Genomic DNA, 17,492 nt, shown 5'->3' with positions numbered 1-17,492 from the left:
TCTTAAGTTTTTGTTCCAGGGGAGACTCTTTTTTTCTTTCTTTTTTTTTTTTTTTTTTTTGTAGTATTTATTAGCATAATACTTAAATTCACATTAGAGTGATTTACAGTATAATACTTTTGAAAGATAACATTTTTAATATGCGTAAGTGCCTCATAGCAATGCATTCCCGAGTACTGTCCATGAAATCAGTTGTGTTTAAATGCTGCAAAATGTCTATATTTTGTTAGTGATCAATAGATGTTACTCTAGGTAAGATTTATAGAAAATAATCAGATGTGAAGCTACTTGTTAAAAGGCATGTTGGAAACACTTTGTGTTATACTGTACACACAGATGATATATGCTCCAGAAATAAATAAAACAAAAACCAGGCCAGCTTCTGGGAAGTACATGGCATTTGACCTGGCTTTTTTGTTGTGGGTCTCATTTTGACACAGCAAGAATCAAAATGACCTCTCACACAAGTAAATAGACCATAATGCTCTTATATTCTTAAAAAAAATACCCAGGATCACGTGAAATAGACACCTTAACCCATCCCTGAGCTTGCCCCATCTGAGAATCTCATTTTTCTCTGAAGTTTCCTAATGTGATGAGGAACAGTCATGTGTGCCCAAATCAGCTGGTGATTAAAAACAGTATTTTTATACTGCTGTGATTTTTATGGGACTCTGCCAAACACCCTGCTTTTCTTCCAAAGGGATCATCTGCTTTTACCTTCCACTAAAGGGATTATCTGCTGATTTTTGATACATTTGTGAAAGGTACATTAATTAAAGTATCCTCTAATACGTTTACAAAATATTTACTGAGCTTATAATATTTATTATGGGACATATGAAAAAGTGTAAGATGGGAACTATATAAAAGCCCAAGGGTAAAATATGCTCTTGTGTGGAAAATGAAAGTTTTGGCATACATGATCTCAATGTCTCTGTAGATTTTTGTGGCAAATAATGGTTCCTATGTCAAATACTATATGGGTCCAAGAGAAGGAAAGGAAATTGTGGGGTAATTTGAGATAGATCTTGAATTTTGGGGAACACTTTGGATGAGCAGAGGCATCCAAATGGGGAAGATATTACATGTGTGTTGGGAAAGAGGGAACAGAGGTTATCCTGAACAGAGATGAAAAAGGCTTCTGGATTGCTTTGTTGAACTGTTACCAGATTGCCAGATGAAGAAAGGAGATTCATATCAAAGGGAAGCAAACACATGATTAAAAAATAGGGTCAAGGTCAAATTTTCCAGGGCCTGAATGCCAAGCCAAGGAGATTCCAACTTCTCTTGAGTGTACTGAGTAGCTATTGAAGGTTTACAAGTGGAAAAGAGACAGGATGACCATCCAGATTAAAGTTGAAAGAACAGAGTGGAATGGAATAGGAAGCTATTAGAAGCCTGGGGACAAAGTACTCCAGGAATTTGGGTGTGAAGAGACAACCATTGGGAATTGAAAGGGGAAAAAAAATCCACACGTTACAGGTTCTGGTATTTTGGACAATGTGAGAAAATACATTTGCGCTTGTTGCCATGTTGCTTAGAATATTCAGCAGCATCTTTTGAACCAAAAATATGTAACTGGTTTTTTTTTTCCAATACATAGTGTATCTTGTAGCAAAGGGCTATCTTCAGGGACTAGCAGTTATTTATTTTCAAGTACTGGCCCAAGAAGTCAACATTGTACGATTGAAGAGCAGCCATCATAGCTAAGATGATTGTAGGCTACCACACCTTGTACTGATGGGTTTTCCAATTTTCCAGGTACTACCTACTGCCGGAAATACTCACTTTTCTCTCCTATTTAGAGAAAATATTGTTTCTTGGTTCATCAGTTTATCCTGGATTAACAAGATTAGCTCTCTGGCTAAAAATGAAGAAGAGAAAGCTTCTGTAGTGACATAAAACTCATGTCAAAAATAAAATATTAGAGCTTAGTAGCTATAAAAACCACTTCAAGTCAGCAGAAAACTTGAAAATTCTATTTCCAAGAAACTATGGCTCTTAGTTTGATACTTGAATTTATTTTCTGAGGGAATAGACTTTTCTTTTTTTCCTCTTTGCCTAGCTGAATGTTGGTTGTCTTTTTGTATTGTAGTTAGTTAATAGGAGGTAACAGAAATGTTTGAGTAGGATACTGTTTGCTGTCAGATAACTCAAACTGCTTGATATAAAAGCCATCTGTTGTCATTAGACCAGAATGAAATTCAATTTGCCTTCCTGAATTGGAGGCAAGAATGGGTATAGGAGTGGGAAGGGGGGTATTTTTGAAAAATAATTAATTTTTGACAGACATTTGAAGTATTTAACTTAAATTTTCATTTTATAAATGTTTCTCAAGACCATGTAATATTTAAGAGGACACCATTCTGTCAGATTCAAATATTAATCATATATTCTTACAGAAATAAATATTTTGTCTCTTCATTTTACATTGAAACACTCGAGAGTGACTTTTATCTCTGTCATTCCCTAATGACTTCAGAAATATAAATTCATAATTTCATTTACAACATTTTCAACCATTTAACTGGAGATTGTCTGATGCTTAATTTTCATGAACTAATGATTCCAAGCAGGGATTAAATTACGGATTTAGGACCTAATGCATGACTTCATAAACTTTACATTTTGTGTCTATCATCAGTACTTACGGGAACAAGGCATTTCTTGTCCTAGAGATAGAGAAGTTGCTTAGGTAAATGGTTCAGTGGGCTGGCCAGTGCAAAACTGCATATTGGTCTCTGAGGTCCTGGTTGCTGAGGGAGAGCAGTGTAAATTGATGGCCAGAAGTCCAGGGAGGATGAGTGAGTCTTTGAGTTTTGTGGTTCGCTCCTCCCAATAAATTGTGATTGCTTCCTGTGTTTTTGTTATGTGATGGTTTGTGTGTACTAGGTAGGTGGGCCCTTTTACTCATCTTTCTGTTTCCCATGTCTCTTAGCTCAGGGGCCTGCCTGTATGGATGAATGAACCACTCTCCATCTATAGACTTGAGTACAGACAAAAAGCAATAAGAGACTAGAAATGAAAGGAGCCGCCTTAGAAATTCATTATCTGGGCTGTAAGCAAGATGAAGAGCAGTGTTTTCAAAACACTGTGTCCCAGACTGTTCTGCAGGCACTGATAAAATGCTAATGTGACAGAAGCTCTTGCTGCCTCTGCACCTTGTCTGTTGAAGCCATCATATCATCATTTTACTCTGCTTTGCCTCCTGTGAACACAGTACTGGGTCCACTTATCACTTGCATTACCCAGAGCTCCAGAGCACTGCTCCAGAGCAGGGCATTCAGAATGCCCTGGTTTTCTTTGCATCTAAACTTACCTTCATTTTCTCTGATTTCTTCCTCTATATTTGAACTCACGGTATTTGATATACCTCACTCCATGTGTATACACACACACACACACACACACACACACACACACATACACACACTGGAAGCAGTCTCTCATAGTTTTCCCTAATCTGGGTGGTTTTGCCAAATTTAGCTTGGCAGGAATTTGTAGAATATAAATTTGTTATTATCATTATGATACGTAAATTGAAGGCAATCTCTGTATGAATTTATTATAGTGGTTGAGCTGCTTCTCTTTTGAATACGTAAACATATATTTGAAATGCTATTGTGGCTAGCATGCCAGCATTTCAAATGGAACACTAGTTTCACACAAGATCACATTACGGACGCCTGGGGAAAAATGGGGTTCAGGTGCAGACTGAGAGAGATATTTAGGATCTTAAAATTAAAAAATCCCCCAATGAAACAGATTTGCTTTTTTAAAATCCCAGGTTTGGCTGTCTTCCCTGAAGGGTGGAGTGTATACCTTTCACAGGGGAGAATGGATGGGAGCTACCTGTGACACCTGGCAGCCCATCAGTCACCTGATCTGATGCCATAGTTGAACGAGGACCACCAGAAATTCCTAGTTAGATTGTTTCATACATTGCTCTATCATGTAGCAGACATGAGATTAACTTTTTTAAGGTTTACTTATTTTGAGAGAAAGAGACAGAGTGCGTGAGCAGGGGAGAGGCAGAGAGAAAAGAGAGAATCCCAAGCAGGCTCCAAGCTGTCAGAAGAGAGCCCAACATGGGGCTTGAACCCATGAACCATGAGATGACCTGAGCTGACGTCGAGTCGGAAGCTTAAAAGGGACTGAGCCACCCAGGCACCCCTAGAGTAGGTTTTTAATAGTTGTTTTTCAGTTTTAATGTAGAAAAGGACAACAACAAGTAGGCATGTAGCTAAAAATAGGAGATCTCAGCTTTACTTGTGTCTTCCTTCCCTGGAGCTACATCAGCCTTTTCAGAAGTGGAATTGAGTTGGTACTGGCTGATAGCCACTAAGGGGCTTCTTCCCTGCAGGGCACGTAGTTGCCTGTCTCCCACTGGAAACCATTTCACCTTTAAAGCCCTTTGTGAAAAAGGTGTTGAGTTGGCCTGGGTGGAATATGTTTCAGGACGTTAACCCTGAAACGGCCTACCATCAGGCTGAATCCATCTGGTTAAGTTCATCCCATGCTAAGGGACTTAAGGTAGTACCACTGTCCTGCTTGTTGAAAAAGCCGGAGTGCTGCCTTTTTGTCTCCCTGGAGGTCTCCCCACATCTGGTCTGTGCAGTAGGCCTGAACATATACTCTGCCACATGTGCATTGTCTTACCTATAAATAGTTCCTAGAAACTAGTGCTTCCATGATCTTAAACATCGGGCTTAAAAATGGAGCACATGTATGGCCTAAATAATGTTTTCAGACACTTGTAAGACTTAATATTTTCAAACTGTCACAAAGATCTTAGAGTTGTATAAATTGAACTGGTTAGGTATTTTCAGCAACAGCTCTCGATGGAGACCAGGCATTTATATGAGGGGAATACAACCCCAGATTGTCTTCCATTTGTCCCATAAATAAAAGTTGCATACTGAGGAGCAAAAAACCACTGAGGAAATTTAGGGCCATTGTTAAAGAGGAAAAACAGGTGTGATCCAAAGTTCGAACATTAGTTATTTCACTTGAGTAAGTCCTCACCGCGCATCCACCTTGTATAAGACCCAGTGCAGAAAACACAGAAAGAAACCAGTCTGCGTTCTTGTTCTACAGGAAATGATGATCTGGCAGAGACATAAGATGCCCACTAATAGTATGATACAAGATCGAAAAACTGGAAGGGACCAAATGAGAGAGGTGGGAATTCCAAAATGTCATTTTCCAGGCTCGTGAAGGACGAGTGGGCTTTCAGTAAGCAGAGCTATTGGAATGGTAGCAGTGGGTGATTCAGGAGGAGGTGGGAAGGCCTGAGATGTATTCTGGGAAATAGTCTATTTCAGCTAGAGCATAAGATACTTGTCACAGAGCAGTGGAGGCAAGCATTGGAAGGCAAGTTAGGGTCCTTTTTTGGAGGCTTTTGAAAACCAGCGTGGAGAAGTTGGAAAGAAATACTGAAGAGCATGGCTAGGTTCCCAGTTGTGCTTTTGAAAGAAGAATTTGGGGTGGTGCGGGGAGCAGACAGATTAACTTTTATTTTTTAAGTTTAATTTATTTTGAAAGAGAAAGAGAGAGTGTGCGGGCGAGCATGTGGGGGAGGGGTAGAGAGAGAGAGAGAGGGAGGGAGAGAGAATCTCAAGCAGGCTCCATGCTGTTGGTACAGAGCCCAACATGGGGCTCAATCCCACAAACCATGAGATCATGACCTGAGCTGAAATCAAGAGTCAGATGCTTAACTGGCTGTGCCACCCAGGTGCCCCAAGAGATCGACTCTTGCTGAATCAAGGAGAGGGGTGGGGCAATGATGACAGGAAGGCACAGGAAAATGCACAGCGAACAGATCCACCTGGGCTCGGCGAAGGAGAAGGAACCTCATCAAGCAGCAAATACCACCGAATTAGACTGTGACACCCACTACGTCCAGCATTTAAGAAGTCGTGAGTCTTCCCGGGTGCCCCAGCTCTAAGCTGCAGAGCTAGAGCCTGGCTGCAAGAATGGTGGGATGGATTGATTACTGCGGCAGTGGAGGGAGATCTTTCCTTCAAGGAATTGTTCAAGTCAGTGAGGGAAAAAGCGAATGATAGATGACTCTGTGAGCAGGATTGAGGGGAAACATTTTGAGAAAAGGGGATTGCTGATCCTCGTGCTCTCTGATCACATCATCTCACCCATATCGTTTTTATAAGTCACTGGTCAAAAACAGCTTTCTGGGAGATGCCCCTAGAGTTTCTGTAGGCCTCCCCAGGGGCCCCAGGATTTCATTCTTAAGAAGGTCTCAGGAACACTGATGCTGCCAGTGAGGCCCATTGTTACAAGTTTTGTAAGTGGGTAATGGAAGTGGTATCACCGATGGAAAAGCCATATATAGAACAGGGATAAGAGCAGAATTCAGAAAGTTGCCTTTGTCTTTTGTGTTGGCAGACTCCAAGCAGATTGTTGCTTGACTTGCCCTTTTTTTTTTTTTTTAGTTATTTATTCTGAGAGAGAGCGAGTGCACATGCAAGAGAGGGAGAGAGAGAGAATCCCAAGCAGGCTCCTCACTGACCGTGCAGATATCACACAGGAGAGTTTTGTGCAATGTCAGCTTATGCCGCAGAGAGGTTTCTGCCTTAAAACTGTCTTTGGAATGCAAGGGTCTACATAGTGACTGAATTGATGCTTTAATATGGGTATGATGGCTTTCTTTCTTCGCGAAGCTCAAAGGCACAGTCTCAGCACTGCCCTGTCTTCCTCAAGGCACTGAAACTCCTCTCTAATGCCTACAACCAAGTAGAAACCAGAGTGTACCACGTTTTCTGTGGTTTCTCCATCCTCTGTGACCTCGCTGGTGCCCATCATCCTTTCGGATAACTCACCTCTTGTTACCCACTTAAAGAAGTAACATGATTGCCCACAAATGGCACCCCAGCGACCTTCAGTAACAGCCCCAGTGATGAACTCTTTCATTTACAGTGGTGACAGCTTCTCTCTGAGAAGCCCAGTGTTAGACTCTTAAGTGAGCACCTGTACCTGTGCAGCGTTTGATTGGGTCCTGAGAGCCTGCCAGTTTCTCCAGGGCCTTTGATGAGGGAACTCCCAAGGGACTCTAACAGAATGTTTTCATTTCGAAACAGAAATCCATTACAACAAAGCTGTTAAGGAGTATCCTGCTAAGTAAAAACAGGTTACATTTGAGGTATTTGTTGAAAGTCTGAGCTCTCTTCTGCATGCTGTCAGACTAATTAGCCTGGGTGAAAACTGTAGCAGGTGTATTTGGCTGGAACTGCAGAGAGAGGAGTTTTGCATTTAAAGGAATGAGCTAGGGGTGCCTGGCTGGTTCGGTTGGTTGAGCGTCCAGCTTCAGCTCAGGTCACGATCTCATGGTTTGTGGGTTCAAGTCCCACATCGAGCTCACTGCATCAGCACAGAGCCCGCTTCAGATCCTCTGACACCCCCTCTTGCTGCCCCTCCCCCACTCATGCTCGCTCGCTCTCTCTCCGTCTCTCAAATATAAACATTAAAAAAAAAAAACTAAAAAATGAAAAACAATAAAGGAATGAGCCATTAATGCACCATAGGACAGGCCATTCTCAATTCTGCCATGGCTTGCTTTCAGCCCCCTTCACTAGGCATCACTAATCATCCCCACAGCTCACCTTCTTAAACTCTGATATTCTAGAGGTATGGGGTAAGTACTTTAAGGGGTGCTGGGAAAGCTAAAAGCTTAGAAAAGCACCCAGCGTAATTTCTCACTTCCTCTAAACGTGGTTGGAGCTGGGTCAGAGGAGGTCAGTGATTAAAAATAACTGCGTTGTTATTTCAGTCACCAGCATAATACACGTGATATTGCTTATTTTAATTGTTCTATGGTTGGGTGTTTAGGAACCAGTTCTGAAGTAGAGACAAAGTGAATTATATGATCGACTTTTATCTTTAGCCAGTATTCAAGCCTTCATTTGTACAGAAACATTTTATATGTCATGAGCTGATTTTCAATTTCCCCAGAATTCTGTATCCTAAGATGGGTCTAGCCTCAAGTTTGAAGAAACCTATGCACTTCCGGTCTTTATTTCTGGTTCTAGTTTTATAGTTCAAGAACAAAAGAAAGGGAAAAGGAGAAGGTAGAAACCTATTCTCAGTTCTCACAAGCCTCCAAATGATGATGATGCTGTAGGTCCCTGGACCACTGGTTGAGCAGCGAGGGTCTGTAGTACATTCAAAGCAATGTTACCGCACTGGGTTAGAATTCTAACTCAGTGTAGAGACATAAAGGTAATTTACACTTTGACTAATCCAGGCCACTATAGCCTTCAGAAAAGATAACAAATACCCATTTAGATTGCCAAAAACCAAATGATTGATAACAATTTGCACTTGTCTAGGTTTAGTCAGTGAACTTCATATGTTGCATGTGAGAGTATAGATTGCACATGATTCTTGGGCCGGTAATGTGGTTTATATCTGATGTCTGATAAAAGTACAAACACAAATGCCCAGAGCCAGCAATCTTCCTCTTAGGATCCTGTCCAATAGAATACAGTCATATAAATATATTTCGGTGTTGTTTGAGGTGGTAGGGAAAAAAAAGAAATCAGAATTTCCATCAAGAGGAAGATAGTTGAGGGACGCCTGGGTGGCTCAGTCGGTTAAGCATCTGACTTTGGCTCAGGTCATGATCTCACGGTTTGTGAGCTCGAGCCCTGTGTCGGGCTGTAAGCTGTCAGCACAGAGCCTGGAGCCTGCTTCAGATTCTGTCTCTCTCTCTCTCTCTCTCTCTCTCTCTCTCTCTGTCCCTCTCCTGCTCGTACTATCTTTCTCAAAAATAAACATAAAAAAATTTTTTTAATAAAAATTAAAGATAGTTAAATACATTAGTGTGTAGCTGTTGTGTAAACCAGAGTTGTTTCACAGCTGGGCTGAAATACCCAATGCTTATCTTTGGGACACCTGGCCATGAGCAGAACAAGATGCACTAGCTGGTGATTTATAAAGTGCTGTCTAGGGTTTGAAACTCCCCTAGAGGCACCCAAAACCCGCTTCTCTACTTAGTTTAAGGATGTGTATAGATTGATGGCTTACTTGGTTTATCCTGTTATACAGTCTGCTTTGGCTAATTGACTAGGGGCTATAAAAGACCTCTTGGAAACTTTTCTCCAGGCTTCCTTAAAATTAAGATTTATTGTACATTTAATGGAGGTTCAAAATCTGTGTCCTAGATGAGTGTGAAGAGACCCTGGAGAACTGTGCCTGGAAGTTTCTCAGACTCCTGATGCTTCCCTGTCCTTTCATGTTTCTGCTGCACCATATCCTCTCCCTTGATAAAGCTTTTTGTGGATATGTTCTACGGAGTCTTACAAGACTGTTCAGTTAGCTGACCCATTGTAATGGATGTATCCATGTAGTGGCTTGTTTTTCAAAACTGGCTCATCTCTGTGCTTTGTTCTGAAAGCATCTGTGGCATGTTAAGTGGAAAACCAAGCTGCAGAGAAGTAAATTTTTAGAGAAAAGAAAACAAAAGTCCATATGTTCATGTTCTTTTTTTAAAGTTCATTTATTTATTTTGAGAGAGAGCAAGTGAGCAGGGGAGAGGCAGAGAGAAAGGTAAAGAGAGAGAATCCCAAGCAGGCTCCATACTATCAGTGCAGAGCCCAACATGGGGCTTGAGCTCATGAGCCATGAGACTGCAATCTGAGCCGAATTCAGGAGTGGGACATTTAACTGACTGAGCCACCCAGGCACCCCCATATATTCATGTTTGTCTAGAGAAAGGTATGTGACGATGCATCAATTAGTATTCCTCAGCTGAAGAAAGTGGCATGTGATGAGAGAATGTCAGCTCACCTGTTATATAGCTCTATCTGGCTTGTTACAAACTTGCATTGATTTTATAATTGATACAAAACACCGTCCACTGAATATGTATTTAAAAGTTTCTTAGACGTGCACGTTTTTGCAGCCAGCCACATCTTCCAGTGTATCTCTTCAACGATGAATTTTGAGGGAACGTTTGGGTGGAGGCAGAGAGCCCCTAGGGGGTAGTAGGAGGACAGGTGGATTGAGAGTGAAGGAAGTGCAGAAAGGTCGGTTAAGGGAAGGAGGTAGATCAATTCAATTGTGCAGAAAGAAGCCTTGGGAGCAAGGATGCGAGGAAGGAGCAGAGGGAAAAGGGGGACATGAAGCAGGTTTGGAGGATTGTTTTCCATGGTTCTGTGAAAGTACTACAGGTTTCCACCCTCATTAGTGGAGCAAAGACTCCCTGGCTGGTCTGCTGAGTTTGGGAAGCCTGTTATGACACTTCCATCCTGTTCAGTGGGACCCAGTAGAGTGGTTCAGGGCTATTTTTAGATGTGAACGAACAAACATCTGCGAAGTGGCAGCATTTCAAGGAGGGCTCGTTTAGATTACAGATCTGGAAGGGGTGGCCTGGAGCTGACATCAGAGGACACTCATGTTAGTGCATCCGATGGTTACATAAACATTTCCAACTGCTCACGCTGGCTATATATATATATAGTCCATACACTGGAATCATTTTAGGAACTTACAAAACTGAGAAGTCTATTTTAAGCAAGTGTTTAAAGAGTTCATTGGCACCGTTTAATGTAGCTGTTTCTTATTGAGTTATAATTCACATAGCATAAATTCATTATTTCCAAGTATACATTGGTTTTTTCATGTATTTATAGTTATACACCATCACCACTGATTCCAGAATATTCTCATCACCCCAAAAAGAAACTCCATACATATAGGCATTAAATCCCCACTCCTCTCTTCCACAAGCCTCCAACATCCACTAATCTACATTCTGTATCTATGGATTTATCTATTCTTGGCATTTTATACAAATCAGATCATACAATATGTGGCCTTTTATGTCTGGCTTCCATTTAGCATACTTCAGGATTCATTTTGCTGTAGCATGTATCAGCATTTCATTCCTTTCTATGGCTCAATAATATTCCATCATGTGGATGTGCCCCATTTCATTCAACCATTCATTAATTTATGGGCATTTGGGTTGTTTCTACTTTTTGGGTATTATGAATGAATAATGCTACAATAAACATTTGTGTACAAGCTTTTATGTGAACATATGTTTTCAGTTCTCTTAGGTACATACTTAGGTGTGGAATTTCTGAGTCATATGGTAGCTATGTGCTTAACTTTCTGAGGAATTACCAACTTGTTTTGTCATATAGCTCTTTTGTAAACATTGTGTATCTGTTGTTTTTAACATGGGACTTACTGGGGAGTCAGGGTTGTATCTTTAGTAAATCTATGTAACCATTACTGAGGCTTCATATGGTCCCAAACACATTAGTGAATCCAGCTTTCCATCCAGCAAGTATTCACTGAGTGCCTTTGTATCACTCTTTTGTAACACGGGGTATTCAGCAGTGAACAGAATAGAAAATGTTCCCATTGTCACAGCTCTTACAGCCTTGGGCAGGAGATGGCCCTTACATAAATTGTCTCTCAACTAAATACATAGTAGAACTGCCTTAATACTCTGAAGGAAAAGTGTGGGAAGCTTATTTGGACTTGAGGGGAGTGGTAAAGGAGTGGATGTCATGAAGTGTCCCTTGAAAAGTTGTGTTAAAGCTGAGATCTGGAACTTATGTAGGAGTTATCTAGGTGAGGATGGAGGGAAAGAAGGTTCCAGTCATGGAAATGTGCAAAGGATTTGAGGCAGGAAACAGCATGTTGCTTTCACCACAGGGTATGAGGGGCAGAGGGAGCTATGGGAGGTGGTGGTAGACTAGACAGGAGCTGTTAATCAAAGGCCTTCTAGATGTTTGGACTTGTTTTATGAACCAAGGGGAGCCAGTTGAAGAGTTTTGAGCAAGGGGTGACCTCATCGTTTATATGTATATTATATATGTATATTTTATATATATTTATATGTATATTTATATGTATATAATATACATATAAATATACATATAAATATATATATTATAATTTATATTATATTGCATATATATGTATATTATACATATTTCATATGTATAATATACATATAAATATATATAAATATATAAAATATATATGTAAATATATAATATATAAAATATATAATATATAATATATAAATAACATAATATATAAATATATATATCGCTTATATATATAAATATATATATTTGTGTGTATGTAAGGATATGTGGACTGATACATAATAATCCATAGTTGTACAAATATAGATAATCATTACATATAGTTATTATAGCTATGCTATAGACACTAAATTTGAAAGAGATCAGGAATGAATGTGGGAAACTAATGGTGAGGCTAATGCAGATCTCTAGCTGGGGGCACATGATGGTTGCTTCAAGTAGGGGTGCTGGTGTTGGTGATGTGGAGGAGACACAGAATTGGAGATGCTCAAGACATAGAATCAACAGGAAATTTTTAGTAGTAAAACGTCTTCCTAATTTTCAGTGTTTTTTTTTTTTTTTTTACATAAGAGCAGAAGAGATTTTAAAAATAAAGAGATGAACAGTGAGGCATATGAGAACAATAAAACCACCTCAAACAACAATATAGCATCACTAATCAGGAGAATTTAAGTTTCTTAAAAGTATTGCTACAAAACAGTGAGAAAACCTTATCTAAATTAATAAGTAAATTTAACAAAATTACCAGATAGCAAGGTCATTGTATGAAAGTTTAATTCATTTCTATAGACTACCAGTGACCAGTGGGAAATGAAGTAAATATACCATTTACAATATAAGAAAAAGTTATCAAATATCAATAGATAAATCTAATGAAAGACTCCTATACAGTAACCTACAAAAACAAATCTGAGAAAAATTAATGAAGATGTAAATAAATACAGAGATAGAGGTTGTCCAGGGATTGAAAGACTCAAGCCCCACATCAAAAATCTCAGGAGGTATTGTTTTAAGAATTAATGATTTGATTCTAAAATTTATGTGGAAATGCAAAGGACATAGAATAGCCAAAACTACATAAAAAAAGAACAAAAGAGAAGATTTACTTGATGTCAAAACTTGCCATAAAGTTACAATAATCAAGATGGCAGTATTGTGAAGATATGCAAATTGATCAGTAAAATAAATACAGAGTCTAGAAATCTATCTAGTACAGCACCACGTTACTTTAATTAGGAAAATGTAAAATCTTTTTTTTTTTAATTTTCACCTTAAGGAGAAATGTATGTTTTCTTTCTCCAGATTTTTATTTAAATTGCAGTTAGTTAACATACAGTATAATATTAGTTTCAGGTGTAGAATTTAATGATTCGTCACTTACAGATAGACAGAATCTCAGGTACACACATACTGTATGAGTCCATGTATACGAAATGTAAGACTAATCTATGGTGACTAATTTATATTTGCCTCTAGAGATGGAGGGATGGATTGTAAAAGAGCGTGAGGGATCTTTCTGAAGTTTTACATGTTGTGATGAGTGGTAGATTCACAGGTGTTTACAGTTTTCAAAACTCATTGAACACTTAAGATCTGTACATTTTGTTATACCTCAGTTAATAAAAGAAGACCTCGTAGGCATGAGCCAGGCAGTTGCCCTAAATAAGGGAAGCAGGCTGGGTATGAGAACACAGGAAACCATGAATGCGGTGAGCCCCATGGAGAAAGGTGGCCACTGCTCTGTTCGAGGCTTAGGCGGGAATTGAGTGACCTTCTGAGCTTTCCAGATAAGCTGAAGTCTTCATTTTCATGCCAAATTTCAATTCTAGAAATATTGGGCACTGATTTTTTTTAAAAACCTAAGTACTGCAATTGAGAAAATATATGAGATAGGATCAGAAGAAACTAAATGGCAGTAAAGGACTCTGGCTGCTGTTGAATAATATTTTTCTAATTTAAAATACTGCAAATTTGACCCCATTATGCAGTGTCAGTTAATCTTAGTTATAGTTGATTTGAGCAGCACTTGGCTAGCTGTCTTTGTTGAGAAGTGTACTTACTATATTGTAGCTACTGGATTAAGCCATTAAAAGGCAGAGCCCTCTCATTTATTCTTTATTCTTTGTAACAACTAATTGTGAGAAAGACACTGCTAAGCAGCGACAGACGACATCTGTACCCGTGGCCTTTTACTCTGTCTCATGCCCTGACCCTCTTGTACTCAGGGAACAGCATTAAGGAGCAGGTGTAGTCCTGGGATCAGTTTGATAAACTCTGCGGGCATTAGAGTTCTGTTTTAGAATGTAGTGATCACTTTTGGATGCCTGAGGTTCAGATCCTTGACCCATAACTGTACGATATTGCAAAAATTGGAACTTTAACTTGGTCATATAGTTACAGAAATTGTACTGGAAATATTTTAGTGTTAGCTCTTCAACGTGGAATTATTATTGTTTTAATTTAATGAAGTGGATTCACCAAAATGCACTGTAGGATATTCATTGTTGGACTTATTCATTTCTTTAACAAACATTTGAGTGTCTTACTAGGAGTGCTGTGAGGTACCATGAGAAAATGAATAAGACACAGCCTTGTGTTCAGGGAATTTTGAAAAGCAAAAAAGATTGTATTTACATTAAACTAATTTATATCGTAATACTGACTGCAAGACCTGTTGGTATGTGACTAATGCTGTTTTTGCTGTTTAACATTTTGGAGGTTATTATCATTGTGATTTACCTCAGAGGGCTCAGGTTTCAACTTTTCTAACATCAAAAGAATCTGAATCTAAAGTTTTGTACCTATCAATTATTTCTCCTGCATATATTTACTGAGTAGCTCCTTTGCACCAGGAACTGTGCTGTTTCCAGGGAATATTATTAAATGGTGCAAATACTGGCTTTGCCCTCATGCAGTTTACTGTGGGGATAATTTGTTGACTGACCTTGACCTATTCCTTAAGTACTAAGTGCTGTACTTTCTACCTTGCATTATTATCTTTACTGTTTTTTTTTTTTTTATTTTATCTTTTAGTGTCTATTGGTATATTCAATATTATGCCACAGACTCATACTGGGGATGAAAAAAGATGTACTGAGCAACGTTACTGCTGTGAAGCAATAATAAGACACTAATAAAGTATCCCTCTATCATAATTTAATAGTAGCCTCTTCTTTCATTTCTTCTCAGTAAACCAAATATGGAAACTTACGCAATTTTGCCCTATTAGAAAACTAAAGGCGCAAATTCTTTATCTGTTTATGTGTTAAATTTTTACTAACCAATGTGAAATCTGTTTCTTCTGTGCCTGTAAACCTTTCTTTTTTTTTTTTAAACATTGCTACTGTATGGCTTCTGAAATGCTCTTTTAGCTTGCCACTCCCTTTTCACATCATCTGTGTGGCTTTCTCCTCCAGCCGTGGCCTGTAATTCTTCTTTGTGCTCAAGAAAGCCCCTGAGCACCAGTGAGATTACCCTCTGCTAGTAATGTTTTATTGTGGGATCTAAAATGTGCATGGGTTGTTTTTTTAATTCTGTGTGAAATTTTATAGCATCTTTGCTGTCATAATTAATTTTTAAATCTATAAAAATTGCTGCTGGTTCATTTTTTGAAGCTGTCCATTTAAAATGATCATTTCCTCAGAAGCAGGCTTTTAATAAGTAGTAAAAATGTTTCTAAAAATGTCACCTTTTCTTTTTCCAGTTTTGAGAAATGGTGCTTGGGAAATTGTGCACTGGGAAAAGGTACGCATTGATTTTTATTTTGTTCCAGAAGAAGTGCATCGATGTGTACTCTAATAGATACAATTTTTGTGTGTGATGTAAACAAATGTCATGAATTCTGATACGAAAGCTGTTTAGTAATTAATGTTGTAAACATACATGGAGTCTTTAGTCACTCTCATTTAATTCTGAAATATGCTAGAAAGACTTGAAAAGTAATATTTGGAATTCTTTGTTTTTCATAGTATATTTTGAGTACTGTTTTTCATAGATTTCATTTAACCATGAACTGTTTTGTGTTGAAACTTTTTGCTTTAATCATCTACTGTCCAAGCAAAACTAAGAATTAGAGTTCCTTAAAAAAAAAAAAAACAAAAAACAAAAAAACAACTTACTAACCTAAACATCATTTTCTAATGAACTGGAAATCAATTCCATAGTCTCGAGAGGTTAACACGCTCACAGGACGTGTAACATGGCAGTTAGTGAGTTGAGTCATCATTTAACATGTGTTATCTAAGTGCTTTTAAGACCTCAGTTTCAAAAGGTAAGCAATTGTTACTAGTTCTCCCTTAGTCCTGGAAGACCATTAACTCTAGTCTAACTAGAGTCTAACTCTATTCGCAAGCAAAGAACCTTTATAACTTGGTGAAAGACTTTTGGAAGCAAAGCCACTCTACCTGGGGGATTTTGTTTTCTGAGATTGCTAGGAACAGCTTAGGTGTCCCACTCAGCTGGTTACTTGCCTTCCAGTATTTCCCAGCAGCTTGAAGGCCATTCCCTTAATTCTGCCCTGTGATGTTCATAGTCACCTTGTGTCCCTGCAGGGAACAAATTCCCTCTCAGTTGATTGCATTTTTCTCATTTTAAATCAGTGGCCAAAATAAAGATTGACATCTCCCTTCCTGCATGTTTAAAAACTCACTACTCTCTCTGGTCTTTGACATAAAAGTAACAAAGAGGAAAATACCTTGACTGTGCTTTCCTTAGTCCTGTCATAGTCACCGCTCAGAGAAGCACAATAAAAAAATGAAAAAGCTCAAAAAATTGCTTCAAAAGAAGTTTCCTTTTGCTCTTCTTTGGCACTTGTGGATTTAAACATTTTAGAAGATTGGTAGGATGTAATCAAGTATGACGAATTGAATTGTATTATAAATGTGTATCATTTACTAGGTTTGTCATAGTAATTAGCTTAGACACGTTTCTTAATAAATTGATATATCAGTTTCTTACCATCTTATCCAAAGTAAGCAGTCATAAAGTCAGGAGATAAGCATGCATGACTTTCCTCTAAAATTAGCCTATTACAATGTCTTATTTTACTGATGTCTTTTTTTTTTTCATTATTTCAAGATTGAGTGAATTACTGTAACTCAGTTTTTCACAGACAGGAAATCAGCAGCCCATGATTACCCATAATGTTAGCATTCTTTGTTGTCTTGGGGATCAGTGCCACACCCTCCCTGCGCATCCCACTTACAGAAGCAGAGGAATAAAATTTAAAGTGTTGCCAAAAGTTACCCAGCCAGCATGAACTGATGTTACTTAATAATTTGTATTAGATACTTAATTAGCTAGAATTTTTAAAAGTTGGCTCAATGATGAATTCAAGATGAATACTCAAAAATTAACAGCATTTCTTTTGTTGGAGATATCAAATTAGAAAAATACAATGAAAGATCTCATTCCCAGTGGCATGTGAGATGCTTACAAATAAATTTAAGGTATGTATATGACCTTTGTAAAGACAACATCAAAGCTTTTTAGGTGTTAAGGATTGACATAAATGGGCAATTATGTCAAATTCCTAGCAAAACCAAAAGTACCAGTTGTTCCAAAGTACTGGTGTAATATAATCCCAGGGAAATTATTATTTTTTCCTCAAGAGTTGACTAAATTATTCAT

At 38.5% G+C, this 17,492-nt stretch overlaps 1 protein-coding gene across 7 annotated transcripts in view; it reads left to right on the top strand.

Moving 5' to 3' along the window:
• ATP8A1 (ATPase phospholipid transporting 8A1) overlaps positions 1-17,492 on the top strand; it is a 231,995-nt gene that overhangs the window by 45,138 nt on the left and 169,365 nt on the right. For all 7 annotated transcript variants that reach the window (XM_078446155.2, XM_078446153.2, XM_078446157.2 and 4 more), the window contains one exon: positions 15,568-15,608. In XM_078446155.2, coding sequence (XP_078302281.1) covers positions 15,568-15,608 — 41 coding nt within the window. The remainder of the gene's footprint in view (positions 1-15,567; positions 15,609-17,492) is intronic.

Source organism: Panthera onca, chromosome B1, assembly GCF_046562875.1.
Source record: "Panthera onca isolate mPanOnc1 chromosome B1, mPanOnc1 haplotype 2, whole genome shotgun sequence".
NCBI lineage: Eukaryota > Metazoa > Chordata > Mammalia > Carnivora > Felidae > Panthera > Panthera onca.
Note: the sequence above shows the minus strand (reverse complement) of the source record. Positions and strands in the feature narration are given on the sequence as shown.